Raw genomic sequence first — 26,739 nt, 5'->3', positions numbered from 1 at the left:
TGTACACAACACTTAATTAATTGTGGCTTTTCCTCTCACCATTCTGTTAGATTATCTCCCCAAAAATGACAGCAAGGGAGCTGCTAGTCCAAAGAGCCAAAGTAGGAAAGCTGGAAAGAATGGAAAGTTTGTGAAAACTCGTATTCCTCGAGCAGCCACTTCCCGAGCTGAGAGGATATGGCCTGGAGGAGTCATTCCCTACGTCATAGGAGGAAACTTCACTGGTAAGCAACTCCGCTGGACGGCAGCCCGATCAGCAGTAAAACACACACTCATGAGTGATTGTGTAAAAGGAGGATGTAAAATTTGTGTGTTTCAGGCAGTCAGAGGGCCATGTTCAAGCAGGCCATGCGCCACTGGGAGAAACAGACATGCGTGACTTTCATTGAGAAGACAGATGAAGAAAGCTACATAGTCTTCACCTACAGACCCTGCGGGTTGGTTTGGAAATGTGTGTCTGTTTGTGATTGTGTGTGTACCTAGAGTTCACAAGTGACCTTGTCACACAGAGAGACGATGTGGTCACTCAACAATAGCTCTACTTTCCTTCCTGTCCTGCTCCTGTTTCCCCATCCCACCAATCACGGCACTTGGCTTAAGTGTTTGTATGTTCGTGCAGTTTTTTTGTTCATATTCTGCAGAAGTGCATTGTTCTGTCGAGTGGCAGCACGGTGGGTCAGAGTGTGTTTGTACAGTGGTGACACTTCAACTGACTGGATGGGAGGTTTTAGGGTGCCTGAGATCAGGGCATTTATCGCTCTGAGACAGTGTTGTGCACATGGTTGAAAGAGTAGGATATCCAGCTCCAACTGTGACTTTACAGAGTTGGTGTAAAAATGACTCAGAAACAATTCTTATTTAACAAGTATTAATAATGTAAAAATGCAGAATCCTCACTCGTTCCAGCTTTTGCTTATATGTGTGTTTTATAGATGCAAAATTGGAGCTTTTGACTTGGAGTAACAAAAATTTTAAATCATGTTTTTGAAACAAGGATTTTCACAATGTATAGATTTTTTTTTATCCAATGTTCTGCTAGCACCACAAAAGTTTACATTAAGAGACTGTGTAGTTAATACAGTATGTGTACATAGATTATTATTAACGCTCATTATCTGGTTATTGTGGTTAACAGAACAGACACATTCAAAACTTTATATTCAAGACCAAATATCCAGTACCTGCTGGTTTCACTGCATCATTGTCAGTGTTATTATAGTTCCATTTTCTTTTATTTGATTTTCTTTTTTCTTTTATTCGTTTCTAACTGTTAAATGGGAGTTTTTCCTTCCCACTGTCACCAAGTATTATTGATAGGGAGTCGTCTGATTGTTGGGGTTTTCTCTCCATTAGTGCAGGGTCTTTACCAATATAAAGTACCTTGCAGTGACTGTTGTTGTGATTTGGTGCTGTATAAATACAATTTAATGTATTTTAAACATATTTACGTATTTGGGGCTTTTTTAGTTTTTATTGCAATACGAAAGAAACCAGTGCCTTTGCATTAGTCTTGGGTTACCTGCCCAACCCAGTGAGGTAAATCAACACCCACGTTTAATATAGTTTATAGCGGTTTTTATTATTAAAATTGAACCAAGATTTACAATCACAGCCTAGCTGGGTCACAGACACAACATCCCATAACTCTCGCTGCAATAGAGATTGACAGACCAAGTGACTTTCGCGCATTGCATGCCGGGAACTCGTGGCAAAACAATCCTAGTACCGCATCAAATGCAAGCATTTGCAACACCGCAAAATGTTCATTCTCCGGTTCCAATACCTTCTTGCTTTTTCTTTGTTATGTACAAAACGAAGGAGAACAATGCCGGTCCGTACAAAGACAGACTTGATGAAAAGTCAAAGAAAAGATACGAGGAAAAAAATCAAAGGAGTGAAAGGTTTATACCCTTACGAGCACACAGAGTGGACAAAAGACGTTAGCATGCTGCCCAACTTTCACCACACTCATATTTATAATTATACGGTTCTTGGAGTGAGTGCATACACTCATGGAGTTTAGTAACTTCAGGTCACTGCAACAAGCCCAGGTACAGTTTATCGACGGATGGGTGCAGGACCATGAAATGCACCGTGTAGAACGAAAGACCATCGTATGTATCATAAGTTTACCAGTCTCACAAATCGTCTTCATAAATACACATTCGTTAACCGTTTATTAATAGGACCTTTGAGCTTAACGGTAATTAATTAGTAGTGGAAAGCATTTCTGGTACGCATTACAGAAATGTAGCAGTGACAATAATATTGTATGCTGTAATCGTACTGGGCAATTAGTGATACAAAAAAAACAGTTTTATCCTGTGAATAAAAGTATATGTTTTTGTCAATGTACCATGGTAATAACAGAAGCGAAACGCAATAATCTGTCAGGACAATTTACTATTTATGCACAATAAACAAAGGAGCATAGTGCGACAATTTCTGTTCAGCGCCAGACTTGCTTGTAACCTATATCACCAATTATGTTAAGAAAAATGACGTATAAACTACAACAGAAGACTGACCTTTGTGGAAATGTTTGGAGCAGACTAACCTGTGAGCTGGAGTGTTCTGGGACGTTATATTTGGTCTTTGAATGGCTGCAATCCAGGCCATCCGTCGGCTCTTTGTTACTTCAGAAACATGGCTCGAACAATTTCTCTTCAACGACATAATCCGATAAAAAAAACGATCTCTTTACCCGTCAGCTTCCTGTGGCTGTCATGCGACCGGCTATTGCAGTTAATAATACAACCGCTTCTTGACAGTTTTTTGTGTTTCTTTTTATCGCTGTGTAACTGATTTCAATTGAAAGCCTGCGTGTGCTAGTACCTCTTGCCACGAGTTCCCAGAAATCTTTGCGGTTTTACCCCTGAATGACGTCACATTTTCAATCTCTATAGCAGCGCACAAAAATTTGACCAAATTTAAAAGGAAGATCATCATTAGGATTCTTTTAGTGTCTCTTGTAATATTTTTTTGTAGTTTTAATTTGGTTTCTCTTTTGGTTTGAGTTAGTTATAATACCCTTGTTGACTGTGGCAAAGTCACATCTTGAAACACTTTTTTTTTATGGCTGGAGAATTAAATACAATCACATGCTTGCTTGCAGACTCTCGGTACCTTTGGAAATTTTCTTGCAAACATGTTAACAGACTGTGGTATCAAACCTCGTAGACTAAAATGTGCCCATGGCATCATGAAGTACTGAAGCACATTTAAAGGAAAAGTTAACGGGAGACAATAAACGTCTCCGATTTTAGAGCAATTGTAATTTATATGTGAAGCTTTTGGACAGTGTTTTTGTATAAAGAAGGAATTTAACTTTTCTTTTTCTGAAATCGTGAAAGACATCTTTATAATTTTCCAATAAAGTGCTTAAAAAGAAATTGCATTTTTGATATCTCCAGCCGTGCAGCCACAAGCATCCAAAATACTTCAAACCATAATATTTGTTGCCTGATGAAGCTCAAAAAGTTATACATGGATGAGTCCAAATGAGTTTGCTTTTAAATGTAAAAACCAGCAGGTGAGGAAAATATCTATGTGTTAACTGGTGATGTCACTTGCCTCGTGTTCTGTGATTGGTTGGCTGCATTAGGCACTTTAAGCTGACGTCTAAGTACCCTGCAGGTTGGATGTGCAGTGTGGATGTGTGTAAATCAGACAAACAAGGAAACATAAAATAAAAATGCACACATAACCACAGTACATGTACATCTGTTGTGTGTTTGTATGAATTTACTGACGGTAAAAAAAAAGCAAAAAAGCAGAGAGTGAGACTGTATCTACTCCAGTGACTCCTGATCCTTACCATGCAATCAGCTCACTGGATAACTTTAATCAGATTTGTTAGCCTGGCACGAATGTCTCTGCTACCCAGCAAAAGAGAAGGAAAGCGTGTGTGTGTGTGTCTATGTGCATGCGTGCGTTCTGAACAGCGATATGTGAATTCTCACAGCGTTGGGTTATGAAACCGCAGCATTATCAGAGTGTTTTATGTACCTAAATCCTGCCGCTTTTCCTCTTGTGGATGTAGTGGAGGCCAGGAAATCCTGAAAAGATGTGTGTGTGTTTGTGTGTGTGTGTGTGTGCGTTTATTGTTACTAGAACATAACACTGCAGATTCTTATTTCCACTGCCAACTGTGTAGTAAATTACCTATCTCTCTGCTATCAACTTCCTACTAATCCTCATTAGGTGTTGTTCCTATGTGGGTCGTCGTGGAAACGGGCCCCAGGCCATCTCCATAGGAAAGAACTGTGACAAGTTTGGCATTGTGGTGCATGAACTGGGCCACGTCATTGGCTTCTGGCACGAACACACGCGGCCCGACCGTGACGATCACGTGACCATCATCCGGGATAACATCCAACCAGGTGAGACCTATTATTAGACACCTGTGGTCTCTGCTGGGATCAATCAGGTTGTTTCTAGACACAGACAAACAGCAACGCTTCTAGACCGAGTGTGTGTGTTTCCAAATTCACACTCAGTCTAGAAGCTGAGTGAGTGTGAATGAGCCTTTTAATGACTGTGAAGTCACCTGGACCGCTCTCACCGCAGTCTGTCACTTCTGCTCAAACACACCTCTCTGCACCACAGTGTAATCTGACAGGTGTGAAATCAAATCACACAGCAGTATCTCACACCTGACCCATGGCTTTATTTAGAAGCAAATCAGAGCTTTCACCAATTTTGCTCTGCTGGACTTTAAGTATTTGAATAAAAGCCCCAAGATACCCTTTCTGTTCACATTTAGTCATTTTATTTATTTTTTATAGATGTGTTGCGCAGGCTGTTTGCTTTTGCACTTATGAAAGCAAACTAAGTAGTTACAGTCTGACTGTTGATCAAACTAAAACCTCCTCATGCTGCTACATCTGCATGTGTGCAAATATTTGTGCGTGTGTGTGTGTTTGTACGGCGTGCGTGGAATTTCTGGTTCCCAGGCCAGGAATATAACTTCCTCAAGATGGAGCCAGGGGAGGTGAACTCTCTTGGGGAGCCATATGATTTTGATAGCATCATGCACTACGCCAGGAACACCTTCTCACGGTAAGCAGTGGTTTGAATTTCAAAGATTATTATATGCCAAGATTGATTTTGTTATTAACAAGTCTGGGCTTTTTCTGTGTTGTGCTGTTGTTGTTTTGTTTGGTTTTATTATGTTTGCTCCAGTCTGTCTTTCCGTGCGCAAACATCAGCTATGCATAAATTAAACACCTGACTCACATAGTAACACAACAAGAAACACTGTGAACCAGCGTTGGTATAATTGCCAATTAACGATTTTTAGGTGTCCTACCCACACGTCAAAAGCTTCTTTCTCACATGATCGCTACATAACGTCAGGAGAATCAGGTTGGGACCCTGTACAAAGTTGATCTTTTTCACATGCAGTACACAGCAGGAAGTAGTTCCCACTACCATAAATGCTCCATTTGATTCAGGAGATGCTGCTGCTGGAGGCAGCAGGACACAGAGCTCTAGCTTTAAAACTCCCTGATTGCACATTTCTTACATCTGTTCAGCTGGGCTTCATACATTGCTTACACTAGGTAGCTGGCAGGCTAAAGCTCGTTTAATGTCCAGTCTGATAGCTGTGCAAGTTTATAATGTCAAATGAAGCTCAGAGGGGCGTCTAGAAAAGTGCATGAGTGAAAATGGCAAACTTCATTGTAACACAAACTATTTTCACCTGTCATTACCATGTCATGTATTTCATACTATTTGTTTTTGCTTTGCAACTTTTATGATTTTATGATTTACTTTGCATTTGAAGCATATTTGTGCCCTACTGAGCTGTGCTTTGACAACTATAGCACATTTACTTCATCTGAAATCAGATGTGTTTACATGATGCAGTGAAGCTGATGGAAGCCTTTCAGAATTAAGAAATCTTTTCCAATTTTTTTATACATCTGCACCATTAAAATTGGTGAAAAAAGTTTGGATTTGGCAGCAGAAAGTGTCATGGGTTTACTTTACATTTTTTCAGACTGAGGATGCTTTTTAATCTGCGCCATACCCGCTTATATAAGCCCTCCCATTCCCCAGTCAGTTCCAATTTGCAATGGTTGGGTGGTAATTATTTGCTTGTCCATACTGTTAGATTGTTGTTTAATTTTACTGATGTGTTGCAACGACATATTACATGTTGTCTCTTTTCTCTTCGCTGAAGCGGGATGTTCCTCGACACCATCCTTCCATCCAGAGATGAAAATGGGGTCCGGCCTGCAATTGGTCAGCGGACCAGGCTCAGTAAAGGAGACATTGCACAGGCAAGAAAGCTGTATAGATGTCCAGGTACAGATGCTTTTACTTTCAGTCTGCAGTGTGTCTGTGCATGTTTGTGTGCGTCAGGGAATGCGAGTGCTGTCGTCATAGCGCGTACACAAAAAAATTACTTCTGTTTATCTGCTTACGTCTTTGACGTAAGACCGGCCCGGCCCTCCATTCTCCAGGGTCTGGACATGAAATTGAGTAATATGTTTTGTTTTTTCATGTGCTTCCCTCCATTTTTTCAGCGTCTTTTTCTCACACACACACATTTCAAGTGCACGCCCGTGCTTGTCTGGCGTTCCTCTGATCCCCAGTGAGTCGTTCTAATGTGATCTGGATCTGTTCTCACAATGAAGTGCAGCGATGTCGCAAAGGTTTTTTAATTGCAAATGATGCCATTACTTTTGACCACATATGAAAACCCGGACCTGCATGTGAGGTCTGACGAGTATGCATGCCAAACATGATGTTGACATGGTGTTGGTCATTTTAATTACGTGTACCGTTCTCACAAATTGACACAAATTGACAGCAGCAAAATCAATGCGTATCTCTAAAGCAAAAGAGTCAGCATTACAGACAGAAGAGCTGCTCTGGTTTCATTGTAGAAACACAGTAAAATTTACTGATCCTTTAATGATCCTATTTCTGCACTTGCACCTGGATATCTATTAAACTGTTAAGTGCAGTGTGTTATTGTGCGATTTGCAACAGCACACCAGAGTCCAGCCATATATGCAGGCAAACTTCAGCTATAGCAGATATGTGATGAAGGTACTGTGGAGTAGTTGGCTGAATAACTGAACACTGAACACAATAAGCTCTGTGTTTATTGATCTACGGAGTGTGGGACACAATAAATAACATATTTAAATAAAACCACAGTTTTATTTTATTAATTTATTTTAATTTATTTTATTATAGTTTAAGGAGAAATTAGAAATATTTTTTTATTTAAAAAATAATTTAAAATTATTTTTAATTTCTTTCAAAGATTTATTTTATTGGACATTAGCTGCTTTTTAACAACTCATTTTTAGTCCAGTCTGTGTACCTGACCATTTTCAGAGGAATCGTGTTGGTTAATTCACTTAAAACTGATCTATTAATCATTTAAGCATAAAAATGTGCCTTTACAAATGTCGTATGTCTTTATTTCAATCTATGAAGAAATCCAATGACAACACAGTTTGAGTTCAGATTGTGTTTTAAAGCATAAAATAGTATTTTTGCACTAATAACGTGCTAATTAAAAACACAAGCTGAAAACTTGCTGTGCAGTGTGTCCCTAAATAATTTGAGGAAACTGAATAAGTAGAGGACAGACAAAGAAAATGAAAAAAAAAGTATCTGAAACTCATGGATTCACTAAATATTATATAAACAATCCAGCAAAGAGCTGACACGGGACCTGCAGCTGGACCTTCAGTTGATCCATCTACCCAGTCTCACCAGAAATGCTCTCAGTTGAAGGATGGCTGTCAGGAAGCCATTCTTAAGGAAGGAAAATGGAGAGAAAAGGCTGATGTTTGCCAAATTACACAAGAACTGGAATGAAAGTCAGTGGTAACAGGTCTTATGGAGTGATGAATTCAAATGTGTTTCATCCCCAAGTCTATGACGTGCCAGACAATTCAGCCAACTAATGTGAAATTTGTCACTCGGGCCTACTTAAGACGTGTGAGATCTGACATGTGTGCATGCCAGCAGTTTACACAGAACCACAATGGATGGCGGTGGTCATTTGATGTAAGCGTGTTCTCACAAATTTAAAGGACCGGTGCACACACTTCACAAGATTCAGAGCCATACCTACATGTAAATGTAGTCTCATTTGCTGTTACACCTGAACACACACATATATTACAGTTTAAAAGACATCAAACTAACTTAATATAACTCTAAAGATCAACATAGAAGGCAAAGTTGATCTGAAAGCAAAATCCACAACAGAACACTTTCAGTCATGGATCGGCCTCCCCAGAGCCGGGAGCTCAACATTACTGAAGCAGCATCATTCTGACAGAGAACAGAACAAAAGGCAGCCAACATCCAAAGCTTTGAATGTCCTGCAAGAATGCTGGAGAACTATTCCTGAAAACTACCTATAAAATCACTAGAAAGCTGCCTAAGAGGGTTCAGGCTGTGTTGAAGAAAAAACTGGTCACACTAAATACTGACATTTAACCTCATTATAACAGTACACACCAAGCACCTATTTCCTATTTTCCTAGCAAAATATGAAGAAATGATGAGTGGCTCAGTACTATATGCATACATACCATTAATAATTTTGATTGTCTATAGTGAGCGAGTCTGTGTTAGTGGGTCTCAGCTGCAAACAGATACAACTTCAGCCTTATAAGGTCATATTTGAGTGATACCATATTCACTGACAGATGAACAGAGCCCCAGGGCATTGTGGGGGGAAAACAGCATGCAAGCATGGGATTGGAGGGGCACATTTGGCTAACCTCCTTTTGAAAGAGAGTGACAGCACTGAACTCAAGATGACGGATAAAGAGAGAAAAGCAGCGGGTTTGTTTTTTCCATTCAGCCCTGTTGTTCTTTTCCTATGTGATGAATTAAAAGTTTGCCACTTCTATTCACTTACAGTCAGTGACTTTACTACTGAGGAATGTTTAATTCTGCTAAATGGTGAAAGGGCTTCATGACTGAGGTTGGACCTCACATGAACACGGATGCACACAAGGACAAAAAAATGTAGCCTCCTACATGCAAAACTGAAAGAAGCCAAAAGCAACACGGAACGCGAGTTTGTTTCTACGTCAGAAATAATGTCTAACAGTTTCCATATGGATGCATCAGATAATATACACATAAATGGCTCACAAACAGAGCATGTCTGATGCTATTGTTTTGAATAAATAGCCTGAAATATATTTACTTAAAATGACAATTAAAACATTTTGTGCAGGTTGAGAGTAATAATAAATATGAGAGCCATGTGTTCTTTAGTAATGTACCGATTGTAAACCATCAGTACAAAGCTGAAAGGACTGCACACGATGGCAGGCTTTGCCACAAAAATGTAACTCCATTTGTGTGTGTGTGTGTGTGTGTGTGTTGCAGCATGTGGGGAGACGCTCCAAGAGTCAACAGGCAACTTCTCATCTCCTGGTTACCCCAATGGATACCCTTCATACACACACTGTGTCTGGAGAATATCTGTCACACCCGGAGAAAAGGTGCGCACATACACACATGCATGTGCACACACTCAGTAGCACCCTAGAGTGTAGTGAATGTGCATGCAAAGCCAATAAAAAATAAGCAACCTCTGCCAGAGTGACTGGATATTGATTAAGTCTTAACACTGCAGGTAGGCCACTCTCCCTGTCCTCTCACTCTCCTTATCTTCAATGAACAGATCTGTACTAAACTTACTAAACACATTTTTGCTGTTGTTGTTGTTTTTCCATATTTTTGCTCTGCCAGATTGTTCTGAACTTCACCACCATGGATCTGTACAAAAGCAGTCTGTGCTGGTATGACTACATTGAAGTTCGAGATGGATACTGGAGGAAAGCTCCGCTGCTTGGTAAGAGGCAGGAAGCAGGCTGACTGCCTTAAAATTAATTACTCTATTACTCCCTGACTGAGTTAATGAGTAACTTCACTCCTATTTTTAGCTTGTGGCAGCTCACTTTTCCTCCACTCCACTTGGCTTTTAAAACTCCGAGATTAAGAAGCAGGAGCAATTTTCTAAAATAGATAACAGGCTTTTTAACTCCTCTTGACTCATTTAATTGCTCTTAAGGCTGTGTTAGGATTGACAACTGCGCTAATTGTATACATCAACACAATCTGCACTAACACACATAATGGTGTTAGGGATACGAGCGAGAAATCCATGCCAGGAAATACAGGTGAAAGTTGATGAGATAACAAGATGCTTCACAGCTGTTTAAACTCCTCTGAGGCAAAAGTATTGCAGCAGCAATATAGTTTTCTCTTCTTGTCTTCATGCTTCCACAGTATGCTGTTGTATTACAACACACACACGTGCAGACACACTATAGTGCACTCTACTTACACAGTGTGAATGCCTGTACATTCTAAGTGGCTGATGACTTTGTTTTTTTCTGCCAGCAGCAGCGATCGCACTGAAATGAACGAGGAGGCTGTAACAGTGTCATGTTGTCAGCTGTGAGTTGCATTGCCCCAGCAGTCACTGAATGACACGACTTAAAGGGTTTGCTTTTGCGTGTGTGTTTCACAGGCAGGTTTTGCGGAGATAAAGTTCCCGACGTCTTGATTTCAACTGATAGCAGGATGTGGATTGAGTTCCGCAGCAGCAGCAACTGGGTAGGAAAAGGCTTCGCTGCCATTTACGAAGGTAAACGCCTTCATTCAAACAAACTAACAAATAAAAGCATTCGTACACTCGAATCCAGAGACCTTAAATAATTACTGTGAATAATAATTCCAGCCTGTGAATTTGATGACCTTGTGTGCTCTGTGAGTTATCTCGGGGCTTTCATTATTCATAGTGTACACAGACTGTGTTTCAGGTGTCTTTAGTCATTGCAGCTGATGCACACCCAACCTTTCTCTCTCCTCTCGTCTTCCCCGGTGCAGCGATCTGTGGAGGGGAAATCACCAAGGACTCGGGGCAGATTCAGTCTCCCAATTATCCTGATGACTACAGACCCTCCAAAGAGTGTGTGTGGAGGATCGCTGTATCTGAGGGATACAACGTTGGGCTCAGCTTCCAGGCCTTCGAGGTGACTCACTCCTTTTGTGTGTGTGTGCCTTTCTGTGCATGCATTTATGTGTATCCCGTGCTTGTGCTTAGGAATGTCTGGGTCAAATTTCACGCTTGTAGAGCTGCTAAGAAGTTAATAAATGTAGTGGTGCATGCATGTGTGTGTCTGTGTGAGTGTGCAGGGACACACAGCAGGCAGCGGAGGATTAGTTTTGTAGTTTGAATGCTGTTGAAATGTCAGGTTGCTAAACGACTCAATCTGACTCCACATGGGTAAGGTCAAAGGTCGTGTTTTCAGTGAAGCTTAGATCAAGAGGGAAAAATGAGCTACGATGCAGGGAGACGATTAAGCACGAGCCGTGATTCGATGTTTCTTGTATCTCACTGTTTTGGTTGTGCATACCTCTGGTGCAGATCGAGAGGCACGACAGCTGCGCTTACGATTACCTGGAAGTTCGGGACGGCCCGCTCGAAACGAGCCCTCTGATTGGGCGATTCTGTGGCTACGACAAACCCGAGGACGTGCGCTCTACCTCACATACGCTGTGGATGAAGTTTGTCTCAGATGGGACTGTAAACAAGGCCGGCTTTGCTGCTAACTTTTTCAAAGGTGTGTGTGTGACTATGAGAAAAAGAGAAGCTGTGCGTCAGTTGATTGTGTTTTCACAAAGCATGTGACGTGTATATGCACTCTGACGTGTATGTGTGTTTTCAGAGGATGATGAGTGTGCCAAGCCAGACAATGGTGGATGTGAACAGAGGTGTGTAAACACTCTCGGCAGCTTCAAGTGTGCCTGTGACCCAGGTTATGAACTAGCCCCTGACAAGAAGAGCTGTGAAGGTAACGTTTAGTATGTGTGCCTGGCACGCTGCATTCCTGCTTCTATGTGCATTCCTCTGTATTGTGTTTCTGTAGGATGTGAATGTTACTTGGCAAAATAAACTAAAAAACATCCGAATGGTCGCCGTCAACAGGAAAAAAACATCTTTCTGACTCATGGCCACATGCTTTGCCCTGTAATCCCTCAAGATTACTCTGTAATGAGCCACATATTGAAACAAATAACCAAACCACTTCTGAGAGTGAAGGAAATTAAAGCTATTCTAGTGAAATTAACTTAAATTGATGCCTTTCAGTATTTCTTCAGAGAAGTAGCCACATTTTTGTACACATCTGGTGGTCAAAAGACAGTCAGGAGAGTCTTAGATGAGGGCAGGTGTTTTGTGAGTAGCCTATAAAGTCACACATGTTGTTACACAACATGCACAGATAAAGATGCCCGCTAATTAGTGCTAACATATAAATTAAATTAAAATACTACTAGATTACACTCAGTGAAAGAAACTGGACTTCTTGGTCAGGCTGTTAGCACAGTGATTCACACAACAAGGAATATTATTTATCTGATAATTCCCTCGAGAGTATTCCGACAGCTTCCAACACCACAAACACAGCTAAGAGGCATTTCAGAGTTTTAAATTAAAAACAGTGAAGCCTCAAACAGACCCTGCCCCTCATAACACGAAAAGCAGTGAGTTAAACTAAAGCACAGTTTTGATTAAGAAGAAAAATAGCTTTAGAGACTGAAGCTGTTATTTGTATCAGGGCGTAAACCTGGATATTTCTGTGGTAAAGGTTTTGGGTGGGGACCGACCAGAATTTGTGGAACTGCAGGTGTTTGTAGTGCAGTGACTCTCCGGGGCAGAGACATGCAGCTGAAGTTTACGCCTCTTTAGCTTAGGTTTTGGACTACAGGTGCTTGAAAGTAGCTGTCATAAAAGAGAGAGAATAATAAAATATTTTTATATTTAAGGTACCTAGATGACTCATTGGTAATTTATACAGTGATTAGCATGCATGAAAACGATCCCCCTTAAAAATTGCTACTCGATTGCCATAGAGAAGCAAAGTGAATTTGATCAGTTTTTTTCTCTAGTCTGTGTTAACCAGCAAAGATGAAAAGGTAATGAAACATCCTTTTAATTTATGGAGCATTTCAAAAATGTGGAAGGTTAAACTGTTAGAGTAAAATCAAATGGTAACATATCTGTCTTACACCTGATCTATGCTCACCTTGGGCTAGCTAGCTATAGCATTCTTAATATAAGATTTTTGATAATAGCATAACAGCGTTGCTGTTGCCTTACAATTAGTTACATCAATACCATATTTCCTCTAATAGTAACTGACCTTTTTTTTTTTTTTTTAAAAAGGTTAACCTGTCATTTAAAAAAAAATCCTGCTGTTGAAGGAAGTGAAATCATGTCATGTTGTAGTAGTTGTAACAGTGACCAAAACATCATTTCACTTCTGCTTGGCGCTGGAGATTCCTGGTGCTTCATAATAAAACATATACAGTTGTGCTTAGAAGTTTACTTACACTCATCATGGGCATAAATACCACGACAAATAGATCTAAGAATGAACTTTAATGGCTTTTAATTATTTCTTTCTGTTCTCTTTTTCTTTTCCTTTTAAAAATACAGGGTGTATACGTTTGAATTTATTTTGGAGTTTCTTCAGTGGACTTCAGTCCACAAAAGCAAACATACGGGATCAAATATATAATTGGTTAAATATCTCTTTGCAAGCTGCACCTTGACCAAACACTTTTAGTAGCCATCAACAAGCTTCTGGCATGATTCTGGTTAGATAGATGATCACTCTTTTTGGCAAAATTGATAGATTTCCTTTAAATTGGTTGGTTGGTTTGGGAAAGCTGTTCCAGAAGCTTAATATTAGCCTGCTTTCTTCATTCCAAAACCTGTGGAATGATCCCAGGTGTGTTTGGGATCATTTTCCTGTTGAAACACCCAGTTGTACTCAAGTTTCAATTGTCTACATCCTGATTGTAGGTAACATTGAAGAGTTTGGAGGTAGTCCTGCTTCTTCATTATTTCATCCGCTTTTTTGCAATATCCCAGTACCACTGGCAGCAAAACAGCCCCAGACAATGATGGTGCCACTACCGTGCTTCACAGTTAGTACAGAGGTCTTAGATTTGAAAGTCCCTCAAACATACATCTATTCACATTGATGTGAATAGACAAATATCTCAGCCTTTGTCTGGTCTGACTATAAAACTGTTCTCCACAAGGCATTTAGCTTGGGCAGCTGCAAACTTCAGTTGATCATGATGAGTGGATGCAAACTTCTGACTACAACTGTAAATGTAGTGATTCAACTCTTTTCAGATACTCTCTGTTGTCTTTTTTTCAAGCAGCATTTCAAACTAAATTCAATGAGAAGGTGCATCCCAAAGTTTTTATAATAATGAAAAAAACTTACTTTACACAGTATCAGTTTTTTCTGTTCATTTCAACTGTCAAATGAAGGCAAAAAAAGCTGAATTTGTGTCTTTTCTGAACTGATTACACCTTTGTGTTTCCAGCGGCATGTGGTGGTCTTCTATCAAAGTTAAATGGGACCATTAGCACACCTGGCTGGCCTAAAGAGTACCCACCCAACAAAAACTGCGTGTGGCAGGTGGTGGCGCCCACTCAGTATCGCATCTCCATGCAGTTTGAAGCGTTCGAGCTTGAAGGCAACGAGGTGAGTGCGTCCATGTATTTGTATGCAACATTTCAGTGAGAGAGAAAGGAAGCAGCAGCCACCTCGTGATTGTTTGTTACAAGAGCCTTGCCTGTTTGTTTAGGTGTGTAAATACGACTACGTAGAAGTGCGGAGCGGCCTCTCATCCGACTCTAAGCTGCATGGTAAATACTGTGGTACCGAGGTCCCGGAGGTCATCACCTCTCAGTACAACAACATGAGGATTGAGTTCAAGTCGGACAACACCGTTTCTAAGAAAGGCTTTAAAGCTCACTTCTTCTCAGGTAAAACACACGTGTGACTCAGCGTGTGTGAGACTGTGTGTGTCAGGCCTGTTTTTTACTGGAATGTCAGGAGTCTTCAAATAAGATGGACACAGGAGAAGTGGATTATGGTGCAGGGGCGGTTTCTGGTATTTCATGCTCGGCACCACTGGAATTCAGTCACACTGCCAGAAACTCATGCCGAACACTAATCCTCCCCTTCTGCAAACATTTTAACCTTTGAAGCTGGCAGCCATTTCAGTGTTTAGACTAACGAAACATATCAGTCTTAAGGTGAGATGCACACAGGAGAAATAAGAGAGATTAGTCAGAATTAGCCATGTGTTGTGTTAAAGTTTTCCATTTATGTTGCACTCACCAAAAAATCTGGATTGCTTAGATTGTTTAGATTAGGTAAGTAAAATACTTGTTTAGAGAATAGTAATCACACTGCTACTGATATCTAAGCCATCACTGACTGTGCCGCAGAGATTTAGGTAACCGTGTAATGTCCAGAGCAGAAGTGGCTTTAGGAGGCATTAGCACTTTTATAAACACTCTTGTTTGAGCATCTACATGCCTCATTTTGTGTCCCCATCTCCCTCTGCTGTGAATTCATTTGAGGTTGTTTGCATGGTTTAGTATTAGGTGAAATGTTCATGTGTATGCAGAGCTGTTTGCATATTTGTTTGTTTGTTTTTTTTCATCCTGCCTCCACCTGCTCTCTGGCTTCCTCCACTCACCCTGCTCTCTGCCCTCTCTCCCTCAGACAGACTGGCACAGTGTCAGGAGCGTATGTTTGTGTTTGAGTCGTGCCAGGACGTATCGCGCGTCAGTTCAACTCATGGTCATGTCGGCACCAGGCTGGCAATCTCATCAAAGGTCAGAGGTAACATGACCTCACAATCGGGATTGATCTCTGATTGGCTCTGGTCAATTAAGGGAATGGATAGATCCTACTTTATTGATGTGGATCCTTTCTTTATCCATTCTGCTCCAGAAGGAAACGTTCTGTGTCCCAGTATTGTACGAATTATTGATAAAATCTATGATTCGGTGGACTAAAATTGTGATAATATGGAGTTATGAGATGTTATTCTACAGCTTTCTGTCATCCAAATTAAAGCTCCCAATTAGGCCTTAAATGAAAACCCTTAAAAAATTAGTAAGTAAAGTAAATAGTGGAATTACCCATAATGAATGTGTAGTTATTGTTTTATGTCACACAGTGTTTGCATGATAGCTAATATGGAAAAATAGTAATGAAGAAAGTGGTGAGTTTGATCAATTTACAGGTTCTAAAATGTTCAGCAAATAAATGTACTATATGGCTACTTACTGTTTACTGAATGAAAAGTAATATACACTACCTGTCCAAAAACAAGTCATCACCTGGTTAACTAAGCAAACTAAGGCTACGTCCACATGTACACGGGTATTTTTGAAAACTGAGATTTTTTGTTTTCGTTTAAAAAACTAATCCCGTCCACACGTAAACGCAGAAATGAAGGAAAACGCTGCAAGTAACATGCCAAAGCAACAGGTGGCGATATATTCCTAACCGTGTAGAAATGTTGGCCAATCAGAAGTCTAGAAGCCTCGGTGGGAAATAGTAAACAAGGATGGGGCATAGAAACAGAACCGAGTCGTATGTGTGGACGGACAGTAACTGTGTGTGTGTATGTAAGCATTTAAACGCTGCAGAGAGTACAATTAACAGTAATAGTATTGTAGAAATTCATTTCACCGAAACAATAACGTGGCGCACAGTGTGACGTCAAAAAAAGGCGCACACCTTTGACGCTGTGTTTTCTCCGTTTTTCTCGTCCACACGTAAATGCAAAAACTGAGTTTTCAAAAATATCCACCCTGGCCGGAGTTTTTAAAAATCTCTGTTTTCAGTGACCGAAAACGCCGTTTACGTGTGGACGAAAGGTGTAAACGCATAGAAAAATCTGTGTTTTCAAAAATACCCGGGTACGTGTGGATGTAGCCTAAGACTTACACTAGATAATTACTGCAGTGATTACTATGTTTTGGATGGTAACAGGTTATTTAACCATAACTGATGCTGTGAGGAGCTTAACCAACCATGTTAGAAGACATATCCTGTGGTTGTGAAAAACATGTTACTGTTTTTCAGAAGGATTGAAAGGGTTATTGATTTGCTGATTGACTGCTGAACCAAGTAGCATTAGGTTTACACATTATTAAAGACCTTGAAGTATAATGGAGAACCATCATCTTCACCAAAGAAGTGTGGCTCCAGTTTGCTGAAGACCATAATGACTGGACTCTGGAACAATGAAAGTAGGACAGTGATGCGAGTAAGAGGAGAGGCAAATGAAGCAATACTCCCTACTGCCTACTGTACCAGCCTCTGGCTACAGTCCTATGATCTGGGTTTGGTTCAGTTGGTCAGGTCTTGATTCAGCAGCGTAATGTGGCCCTGCAAAAAAATGAGGTTAGTTGAGTACCTGAATACACTGAGTGGTCAGCTTTTTCCATCAGCAGATTTTTACTTCCTTGTTGGTGGTTCCAAGATGACAATGCCAGGATTCATCAGGCTCTAAGAGTAAAAGAGCGGTTTGGGAAGCATGACACATCACTCTTTGGCTTGGTAATCACAGAGTCCAGACCTTAATCCCATTAAGAATGTTTGGGATGCGCTGGAAAAGACTCTCCCATCATCAATACAGGAGAAAAAAATCCAAGTCTAGATGGAAATGAATGTGGTCACAGTGCAAACTGAAACAACACCCCTCAAATCTGTGCCATCAAAAAAGAAATATAGCATGCATGATGTGAAAAAAGCTTTTTATTATCCAAAATGTTTAAGTATTGTCACCATCATGTATTTTCATAAATCCAGGCCGTGATTATCGTATGCAAATATATGTAAGTTGATTTTTTTTTAAACTGCAATCTCAAAGACAGTCTTAAACAGTATGAAATTGGGACACAGCCCGGTTTTCAACTAAAAATACAACAAATGTTCCCCGCTTGCTGTTTCAGGGAGAAATTTGTTGGATGTTATGATACAGATTTCTCTTTTTTACTCAAACAGTACAGTTTAAACTTCAGAGGAAGAAAAGCTGTTAACTGCATTCAACTAACCTGCAGCACACCTTTAACACACAGCTAAACAAAAGGAAATTACTCAGATAAGAATAATGTGAGTACTTGTGTGTTAAAAGCTGCTGTGTAGCTCAGTTACTGTCAGAAGCTTTTAGGGATAGCTTTTGGTTGGTGAACAGCCAGCAGCTTTAGGGAGGTCCCCTCAGCCTCCCACATACTACTAATCCGTGTGCGTGTGTGTGTGTTTGCTCGTGCGTGCATGTGGACATTTTGTGCTTGACCTGAAGACAGCTACAATGAACACTGTGTAGCATCGACCGCAAAGCTTCTTAGCCTGTGATAGGGTGAGACTGAGCCCACAATAGCACTGTAATACCACAGCAGACACAGACAAACACACACGGAGGAAGAGAGAGGGAGAGAGAGAGGATTTAGTGGTTTCATTAAAAGCAGATCTAGTTTAATTCACAAGCTCCAAAGTTGAAGTGAGACTCGGCGTCTGTGTCTAATCTCACATCTCTTTATAGGAATCTGTTTCTCTCTCAGTCACAAACACACTGTGCTCCCACACTCTCCCCATACATCCTCTGTCTTCCTGTGTGGTCTGCAATCCATCCTCACCTCCTCTGCCTCTTTCTGTCTCCGCGCTTAACGTGGCAACCCCGAGCAGAGCGAACCTTCCGTTGCTTCTTCCGCCTCCACCCGGGATTCAGCCTCACCAAAGTCTTTGTTCTCACCCAGCCCATCCTGTGGTGAATCCAGGTGGTTAGAGGACACCACAAATTGAGTATGAGGGAGAGAAAATGATTGGGAAGTGAGTTTGTTTTTGGACTTTAAAACGTTTCCACCTTTAACCTGCAACCGGATCAATTTGATCAAACTCTGTGCCAAACCAAACATTTTACTATAACACAAACAATCTGCATCTGTTTACCTAAAAACTCCTCTTACATGATCGGGAGTGGTGCAAACAACATTGGTACACAAGTACATCTTAAGCCCTGAAGGTTCTCATCTATATCAGACATTATGATGTCATCATGTTGCCAGTTACCAAGAGGATAAAATAATCCATTTGCAGCTTTTATGCATCTATAACACCTAAAGGTACTGTATCATTGACATTTCACAACAATAACTAATTTCTAATTTATAGCAACAAATTGATTGATGCTTGATATATTCATCAACATCATCATGTTACCTAGCAACTGCATAACAATGGACTAAAAGATGAACAGACCAAACAATACTGTAGCATGCGCATTTACTTGGTGTTCAAATCTTATTTTAAAATTCTAGCAGATTCCCAAAACATTCGCAAGACACCACATGTGCACTCTGAATTTTGAGGTAATGTGTATTGAATGATAAAACAAACTTTTTAATTTATATTAACATTGTGAATATTTTTTTATATTTTGCATATTTAATGGAGTCTTTTACTCAGTGCAACAAATGTGTAGCTCCAATAATAATCTAACATAATTATGTAGTATATGATGGGATTGTAAAGTACCATGGTGGGGTATAAACATAAATACAGAGGCTCAAAGGTTCCAAAAGTGACTAAGACAGAAGTTTTTATTGGATTCTGACCAATTCCGTATACAGTTGATGAATGATGAAATCTTTTATGTATCAGCACATAGCGAAAATGAATGATGAATTGAAAAAAATCATACAGTTTATGATATGCAGTTGGGCAAATAATTATTTGATCACCCACTGGATTTGCAAGTTTGCTCACTTCCAAAGAAATGAACTCTCTCTCACTTTTACTATAGTTTCAATTTAATGCAGCGAGAGATATATCAGCTGAAAATGGAGAAAAAACACATTACAACACATTACATAAAAGAGACTTGCTAGACCACTGAATGACATTCATTTGCTTCTTCTTTAGCCACTCCTTTGTTGCCTTGGTGATATTTTTTGGGTCGTTGTCATGCTGTCATGACACATCCGCGACCCATCTTCAGTGTTCTGGCTGAGGGAAGGAGGTTCATTCATTGTTCCCTCAAGGCAGTGAAATCCTGCTGTACCCTTAGCAAAAAAACAAAACCATAATGTTTCCACCTCCATGCTTGACTGTGGGGACGGTGTTCTTTAGGTCATACTCAGCATTTCTCCTCTTTCCGACTTGGCAGATGAAGTTGACATCAAAGAGTATGATTTTGATTTCATTTGACGACAACACTTTCCCCCCAAGCCTTTTCTGAATCACTAGATGTTCACGGGCAAACTTAAGACAGACCTCTACATATGCATTCTTGAGTTGGGAGACCCCATTGGTGCTGCACGGTATAGTGTGTTAATAGTGGTGTTCTTGGTGACTTTGGTCCCAACTGTCTTCAGGTCATTACCAAATCTACCACCTTTTTCATGATCATCCTAACCCTGTGATTCAAGATCTTGCCTTGAGCACCAGACCAAGTGCAATTGATGGTCATTTTATGTTTCTTCCATTTCCTAATATTCACACTAGTAGTTGTCAACTTCTCACCAAGCGTCTTGCGGATGGCCTTGTAGCTCACTATGCCTTGTGCAGGTCTACAATCTTGTAATTTGTGTGCCACATGGACACACAGCCAATTTGTGGGAGCCAGAATTCAGACTGTTTTGATTCAAATACTTATTTTACTCAATGACATGCAAATCAATTTATACATTTTATGTAATGTGTTTTTTTCTGGATTTTTGGATGATATTCTGTCTCTCTACACTAAAATACGAATAACATAAACAGAGACTGTTCATTAGAGTTTATGCATGTTGAAAGTTATGGACATGATGTTATTACTTCCATCTGATAGCTGTATAAATCACTGCAGATGGTTTGAAGTTCCTTCCATCATTAGAGAAAGCCAAGTGCATCCCAAAGCTTACTCCTGTGGTTCTACCCTACCCATTAATTAAGAGACCCTTAAGCAGCCACGCGTGCTTTCAGTCTGTGTTACACTCATAACAAAGAGAGGGGTTACAGGGGCTGGACTGCAACTGGGCCCCAGACTAAAACAAGTACACAAACAAGATACACAAGCAGGGTATGTAAACTAATCAGGGACAAGTTAATGGATCACAAAGTAGGGACAACTAAGGAAGCAAAACAACACATTGGGACACACAAGGGAAGTAATGCTTTCAAAATAAACACAAAGAATAATCAAAATTCAGTAAACCTAAATAAGACAGCTGCTGTGACCTGAACGTAGATGATTGCAACACAACAACAGACTTACACAAACTAACAAACTTCAGAAAGGTTTTTTTGTTTTCTTTCGTTAGATATTCTTCTCCGTGGCAATCAATGCAAACTTTTGCCTTTTTGAGTAACTTCTCCTTTATTGATCTCCAGCTGTTACTGTATTAAAAAAAAAAAAGTAAGCTGCAGAGAGCGTTCAAAGCCGGGATGGCTCACTTGATCATCCTGCTGGGCTTTAACTCTCAGCCTTGCAATAAAATGTTTAACTTGTCTTCATTTTCTCCTTTTCAACTGCACCCGCACCTCATTACTGTCCTCTTTTGTTTCTCTCCCTTCCCACCATCTCATCTCTCTGATGTTTCCACATCACTGACGTGTTGCATGTGTGTCCCTCATAGACAAAGACGAGTGCAGCAAGGACAACGGCGGCTGCCAACACGAGTGCATCAACACGGTGGGCTCCTACGTGTGTCATTGTCGCCATGGCTTCGTGTTGCATGAGAACAAACATGACTGTAAGGAAGGTGGGTTTCATGTGCATTCACACCCACACACACACTGGCATAAAAGCACCGGAGCACACGTGCATGCTGTCGCGCATCAACACAAGCATGTGCTCATTCATAAGAATAGCCATCATCCATCACACGCTGTCCACACACATCCACACTATAGCAGGCTTGACATTTGAGGGAGTTTTTTTTCTTTGGCTTATATTTTTTCACATAGATTAAAGGGACAGTTCACCCCAAAATCATCTGGCCTTTGGCGCTATTTATTCATCTAAATTGTTCAAGTGAGAGTTGTCCAATTTCTGGGATGTCCACTGTAGAAATGTCTGCCATATCCTGAATATAATAAAATCTTATGGCATTTGCCTTGGAGTGCACCCCAGTGAAAAAGGAAATTGAAAAACTCAGCAGGAATGTCTTTTTCCTGAAATCATGACCTTGCTTTCTTTCTGTCAAACTACACCCACCAACCAAAGAAGGCATGCAGCTAGCTAACGTTAAAGCTCAGACACCATCAGTACTTACATCCTGTCACGCTATCACTCGCATGAGCCTCGGGACAGGTAGAGGCATTCTTCCTCTTGGGTAGTGAAAAGCTTGGCAGACAGAAAGAAAATAGGTGCTGGGTGAACCTGCTCAGACCAAAACAATGCAGACAAATAAATAGCACTACAGGCAAAATGGAACACAAGTTTAAGGTTTTATATATCAGGACATATTAAGAATAAATTAGTCCTCAACAGGTCTAAATAAAGGTAAATACAACCTCAGGTGAACTTCAAAACATGACATATTACACAATGTTACTATTTCTTTAACAAAAACTGAGACAAAATGCAGAAGGAGTCATCACATGATATGAGATGATGTGAGAGACTGATAAAGTTACCACCAGCTAAGGTGGTTCTCCTAGCTAAGGAATGACGGGGTGCTCTTTGTCTTTTACACACTGTTTCTGTTAAATAAATGGTCTCATATGCCATGCATTGTTGTTCATCTCAGGTTGTATTTACCTCATTCTAAGAGCTGCTAAAGTCAAGATAACTTTTTAAAATTCTTATTTTAAATGTAATTTTTAAAATGTCCTGATATGTAAAACTGTAGAACTATTTTAATGCGACTGTGCATTCAGTTTGGGGGTGAACTGCTTCTTTAAGTTGCACACAGTCTTTCTTTAGGTTTACAAGTCTCAGCTTTTAAATCAGAAAGTGTCAAGTGTTCAACTGATTGACTTGATATGTCCGATCCTGGAACAATAAACACACCCCTCTACCAGGGAGTTTTAGGACAACATCAGCAAAAATTAAAAACTTAATTATATATTAAGAGTATTTATTTTGTGTAGTGAGACTAAAAAAGAAACAGCTTTCACATTGACATTTACTGGCCCTGAAGGGCAGTTGGCTTACACTGAAAGTCATCAGACCTAACTTGGACTGTTCTTAAAGGACATTCCTGAAACAGAAACACACCAAGTCCAAATTAATTACCACAGAAATGTCCCACAAAACTGTGACATTATAAGTTATATGTAGGGGATTAACTTCAGGAGATGCTCCACTCTAAACGACTTGATACTCTTGAACTCTTCTCAGATGACCTAAAAACCAGTTGGCAGTCTCTAAAACTCCGTTCACTCTGATGTGTGTGAGAAACGGACAAAGGGTGGAAAAAAGTTTTAGTTTGACAGAAAACATTATTTATTAAAAGTTATTTGCACTTTCACACACACACACACACCCTGCTGAATGGACATATTATACACAGCTCTTTGAAGTTGAACTTTTGAACACGTACACACACACACACTCACAACATCAGCACTGACATACACACCTCACTAAAGACTCCCCGTGATGCTCATAAAAAGACTTGTGTTTCAAACATCTGGGACCTTGAAAGCTTTGCGTGTAGCGTTGTCTTCCTGTGTGTACATGTGTGTTTATATGTGCACAACACCAGTGTAAGCGAGCCTTGCCGTGTCACACTAATTCATATTCCCGTCACACGGCCTGTGCCCCTGTTTATATACATACATGAGCTTCGGCTTGTTTGAGAAGATTTCAGCAATTGTTGTTACACCCTGGATTCATCATTAAGCATAATTGTTACTCACCTTTATGGCTTTTCACACCAGTGGGAAATATAAAAAAATGACACACAGCATCCTTTAAAGTCTCAGGGATCTCATTTTAAACTCTTGCAATGACTTTGAAACTGTTAGTTTTTACCAGCAACTCGATCAGATTGTACCCATGGCTCTATCTGTAACATGAGATGTTACACTCTTCTGTAAAAACAAAACTGTGTGGAGATTTTGACATCTGTATGTAATACTTTGCATGCTATAAAAAAAAGCTTTTTCAGACTCACGTGTTGTTCTTGTGGATGCCATTTCATGCTGTACATGAGTTTGGTCTTCCTGAGAAATAAAAGCCATCACCTTCAAACACATCGTCTTTGTCGTGTGCGTGCCTTTTGCCTCCCCGCACCTTCATAAAGCCATAGCATTTTTCTCATTAAAATCGAATGCATGAAAATGCCATGTGTGACTGTGTGTGGGCTGCTCTGGACAGCTTTAACCTGAGACAGACTCCAGGAGGAAAGTAGTCAGTGTTAACAAACAGCTCCTGTGTGTTTCCAGACTCGTCCATCAGTGACAAATGAAGTGCAGCTGATATTTTTCAGTGCGCTTTCTGAGATTCTGTGGCAACAAAGAGCTGAATGCTGAGTAAGATTTTCTATAATGTAATGAGTAGGTGGAGCTGACAAAGCCTTAAAATCAAAGAAAGTGGGTCAAATGACAGAGTAGTCGTCAGGAATAAAAACAAAAACCACTGAGTTTGATACTTGAATGAATGAATGCAATGGTGTTTAGAAAAGCATTCAATCTTTAACAGACTCTGAATGTTACATGTGCAGGTACGGTTACACAAATGTACACTATTTGTCAGTCTAAACTCACTGAATGCATATAGAAAGCATTCAGGCCCACCTCCTCTCCTAAATCTAAAATAATGATATGGTTCTTACTTTAATTACTGTATACAAATAAATAGTGTACATATATATATATATATGTACTCAGCTATTCTGTTACCACTACAGTTTTAAAGAGACATGCTCTATCATGTTGCTGTTTAGGTGTAAGCTTTTCAGTTCTTTAAGCAGTTCTGTATGCCGATACAGTATAGAAAGTGCAAAGGTCCCACTGCAGTGTTTGTGCAAAGCTTGCTGCCAATTTCAAGTGAAACCCACTGTGAACTTGTCACCAGGATGTGCTTCTTTGAAATCTTCTTCTCTCATTTAGTTCTCGTGTTTCTCTCCTTCCTGTTCCTTTTCCATTTCCTCTGACCTTTTCCTGTGCAGCCATGATTTTTAAACTTCCTCTCTGTGTGTGCTCTTGCGTTTTTGTGTGTGTGTGTGTGTGTCTCCAGCCGAGTGTGAGCATAAGATCCACAGTCCCAGTGGGACCCTGAGCAGCCCAAACTGGCCAGACAAGTACCCCAGCCGGAAAGAGTGCACCTGGGACATCACAGCCACACCGGGACACAGAGTCAAAATTGTAAGTGTGCATCACGTAAAAGCGGGTTCAACATTGTCAGGCTTTTCTTTCTCTGTGTGTTTTTCCTGGAAATCACAGGAATGCCACCCCACTGTAATGACGCACCGTTCTGTCTGTGGCGTCATCTTGTATGGTAAAGCCTTGGCATGTCTTCTCCTTTCGTGTTCCACTTATGAAACCCAAATGTGAATGAGGGAGAAAGTGCGTGTTTGTATATTTGGGCTAACTGTGAGTGAGTGCTCATGCATTAGAGAAAGGCCTTGGGCAGTGGCCATCTGTGTCAGTGTGCCTTTCTACGCCTGTGTATGCGTGTGTGCTGCCTACACACACACACACACACACACACAAAGTCTTTTGCGTATTTTCTAATTTGGTGCACATGTATGTATTTATAAGACACCATTAAAATTGAGCTCCAGTACCATTTAGTGAAGTGTTTGTTTCTACTGCAGAAACTCAGACATTTCAGTGTTGCCTCTCTAGAGAAGATGATGTGAGAATTGCAAGCTAAGCATAGTTTTAGCTCCAAGACAAATCTGAATGGTTATTTGGTCCTTGGCAGTTTAGGAAGTCATTTAAAGGGAGAATATCTAACTCTGAACTGTTGCTTGATGGAGGTGATGACAGGGGCAATGATAATGGTCTTTCTGTGTGGAGTTTGCGTTTCCCTCTGGGTACTCTGGCTTTCTCCCACGGTCCACAGACATGCAGTTTGTGGGGTCAACTGATGATTCTTAATTGCCCATAGGTGTGATTGGTTGTCTGTCTTTCTGCATTAGCCACGCAACAGACCTGCTACCTATCCAGGGTGTACCCCCCCCCCCCCTTTCCACCCCCCTGAATTGGATAAGTGGAAGAGAATGGATGGATAGAGATGGAGACATGTCAGAACAACAAAACAGAAAACCAGTGATGACATACAATCTTTGGGGTAGTTTTTTTTTTTCACTTCAGAGGATAAAATGACAGCTGATGTTTGTCTTCAGCTTCTAAAAATGTTCATCTTGACCAAACATTTTATTTAAGAACGTAATAAAGCACAACACAGGTAAACTAAAACATGTTGAGATGATGCTGTGAACAAGACATAACCTTATTTTACATCATGACTGCTTCCACTGTTTGTCCAAGAAGTGTTGCAAAAAGATGATTACTTGTAACTGTCTCTTAAATATATTAATAATTTAGTTTATACATTTCAGAAAGTTCAGAAAATTGCACAGTCCACCAAAGATAAACTATAATATGTATTGTCACTTGTTACGAGTATTAGTAAGACTTCTCAATTATGAAGCCAAAATTGGTTTGAGTTTTAGTGGCATTTAAGATTAAAGAATGGCTTTAATCTGTGAATTATTGCAGCCTTCAAGTAACTTTCTGTTAGTTGACTGTTAGACTACTACTTTTACTTTCTAAAGGTATGAACGTCATAAGTGCAGAGCTCACATTTGTTCTCACAAGGGACTAAATAACAGGGGGAGCAACCTGGCCTCTAATTGGTTTGTGGAGTTGTGTTCTGAATCAGTACTTCTACAGTACTGGTCAG

At 40.2% G+C, this 26,739-nt stretch overlaps 1 protein-coding gene across 1 annotated transcript in view; it reads left to right on the top strand.

Moving 5' to 3' along the window:
* Positions 1-26,739, top strand: part of tll1 (tolloid-like 1) — a 59,407-nt gene that overhangs the window by 20,999 nt on the left and 11,669 nt on the right. Inside the window, exons 4-18 of the mRNA XM_006796089.3 lie at positions 51-224; positions 320-437; positions 4,204-4,382; positions 4,956-5,061; positions 6,188-6,312; positions 9,382-9,497; positions 9,748-9,850; positions 10,532-10,648; positions 10,891-11,036; positions 11,432-11,627; positions 11,733-11,858; positions 14,410-14,570; positions 14,674-14,854; positions 21,515-21,640; positions 25,066-25,193. Coding sequence (XP_006796152.2) covers positions 51-224; positions 320-437; positions 4,204-4,382; positions 4,956-5,061; positions 6,188-6,312; positions 9,382-9,497; positions 9,748-9,850; positions 10,532-10,648; positions 10,891-11,036; positions 11,432-11,627; positions 11,733-11,858; positions 14,410-14,570; positions 14,674-14,854; positions 21,515-21,640; positions 25,066-25,193 — 2,102 coding nt within the window. The remainder of the gene's footprint in view (positions 1-50; positions 225-319; positions 438-4,203; positions 4,383-4,955; positions 5,062-6,187; positions 6,313-9,381; positions 9,498-9,747; positions 9,851-10,531; positions 10,649-10,890; positions 11,037-11,431; positions 11,628-11,732; positions 11,859-14,409; positions 14,571-14,673; positions 14,855-21,514; positions 21,641-25,065; positions 25,194-26,739) is intronic.

The sequence above is a fragment of the Neolamprologus brichardi genome, chromosome 6, assembly GCF_056152115.1.
Source record: "Neolamprologus brichardi isolate AB-2024 chromosome 6, ASM5615211v1, whole genome shotgun sequence".
In the NCBI taxonomy this organism is placed as follows: domain Eukaryota; kingdom Metazoa; phylum Chordata; class Actinopteri; order Cichliformes; family Cichlidae; genus Neolamprologus; species Neolamprologus brichardi.
The sequence above is the reverse complement of the archived record's forward strand: the minus strand, read 5'-3'. Positions and strand labels throughout refer to the sequence as shown.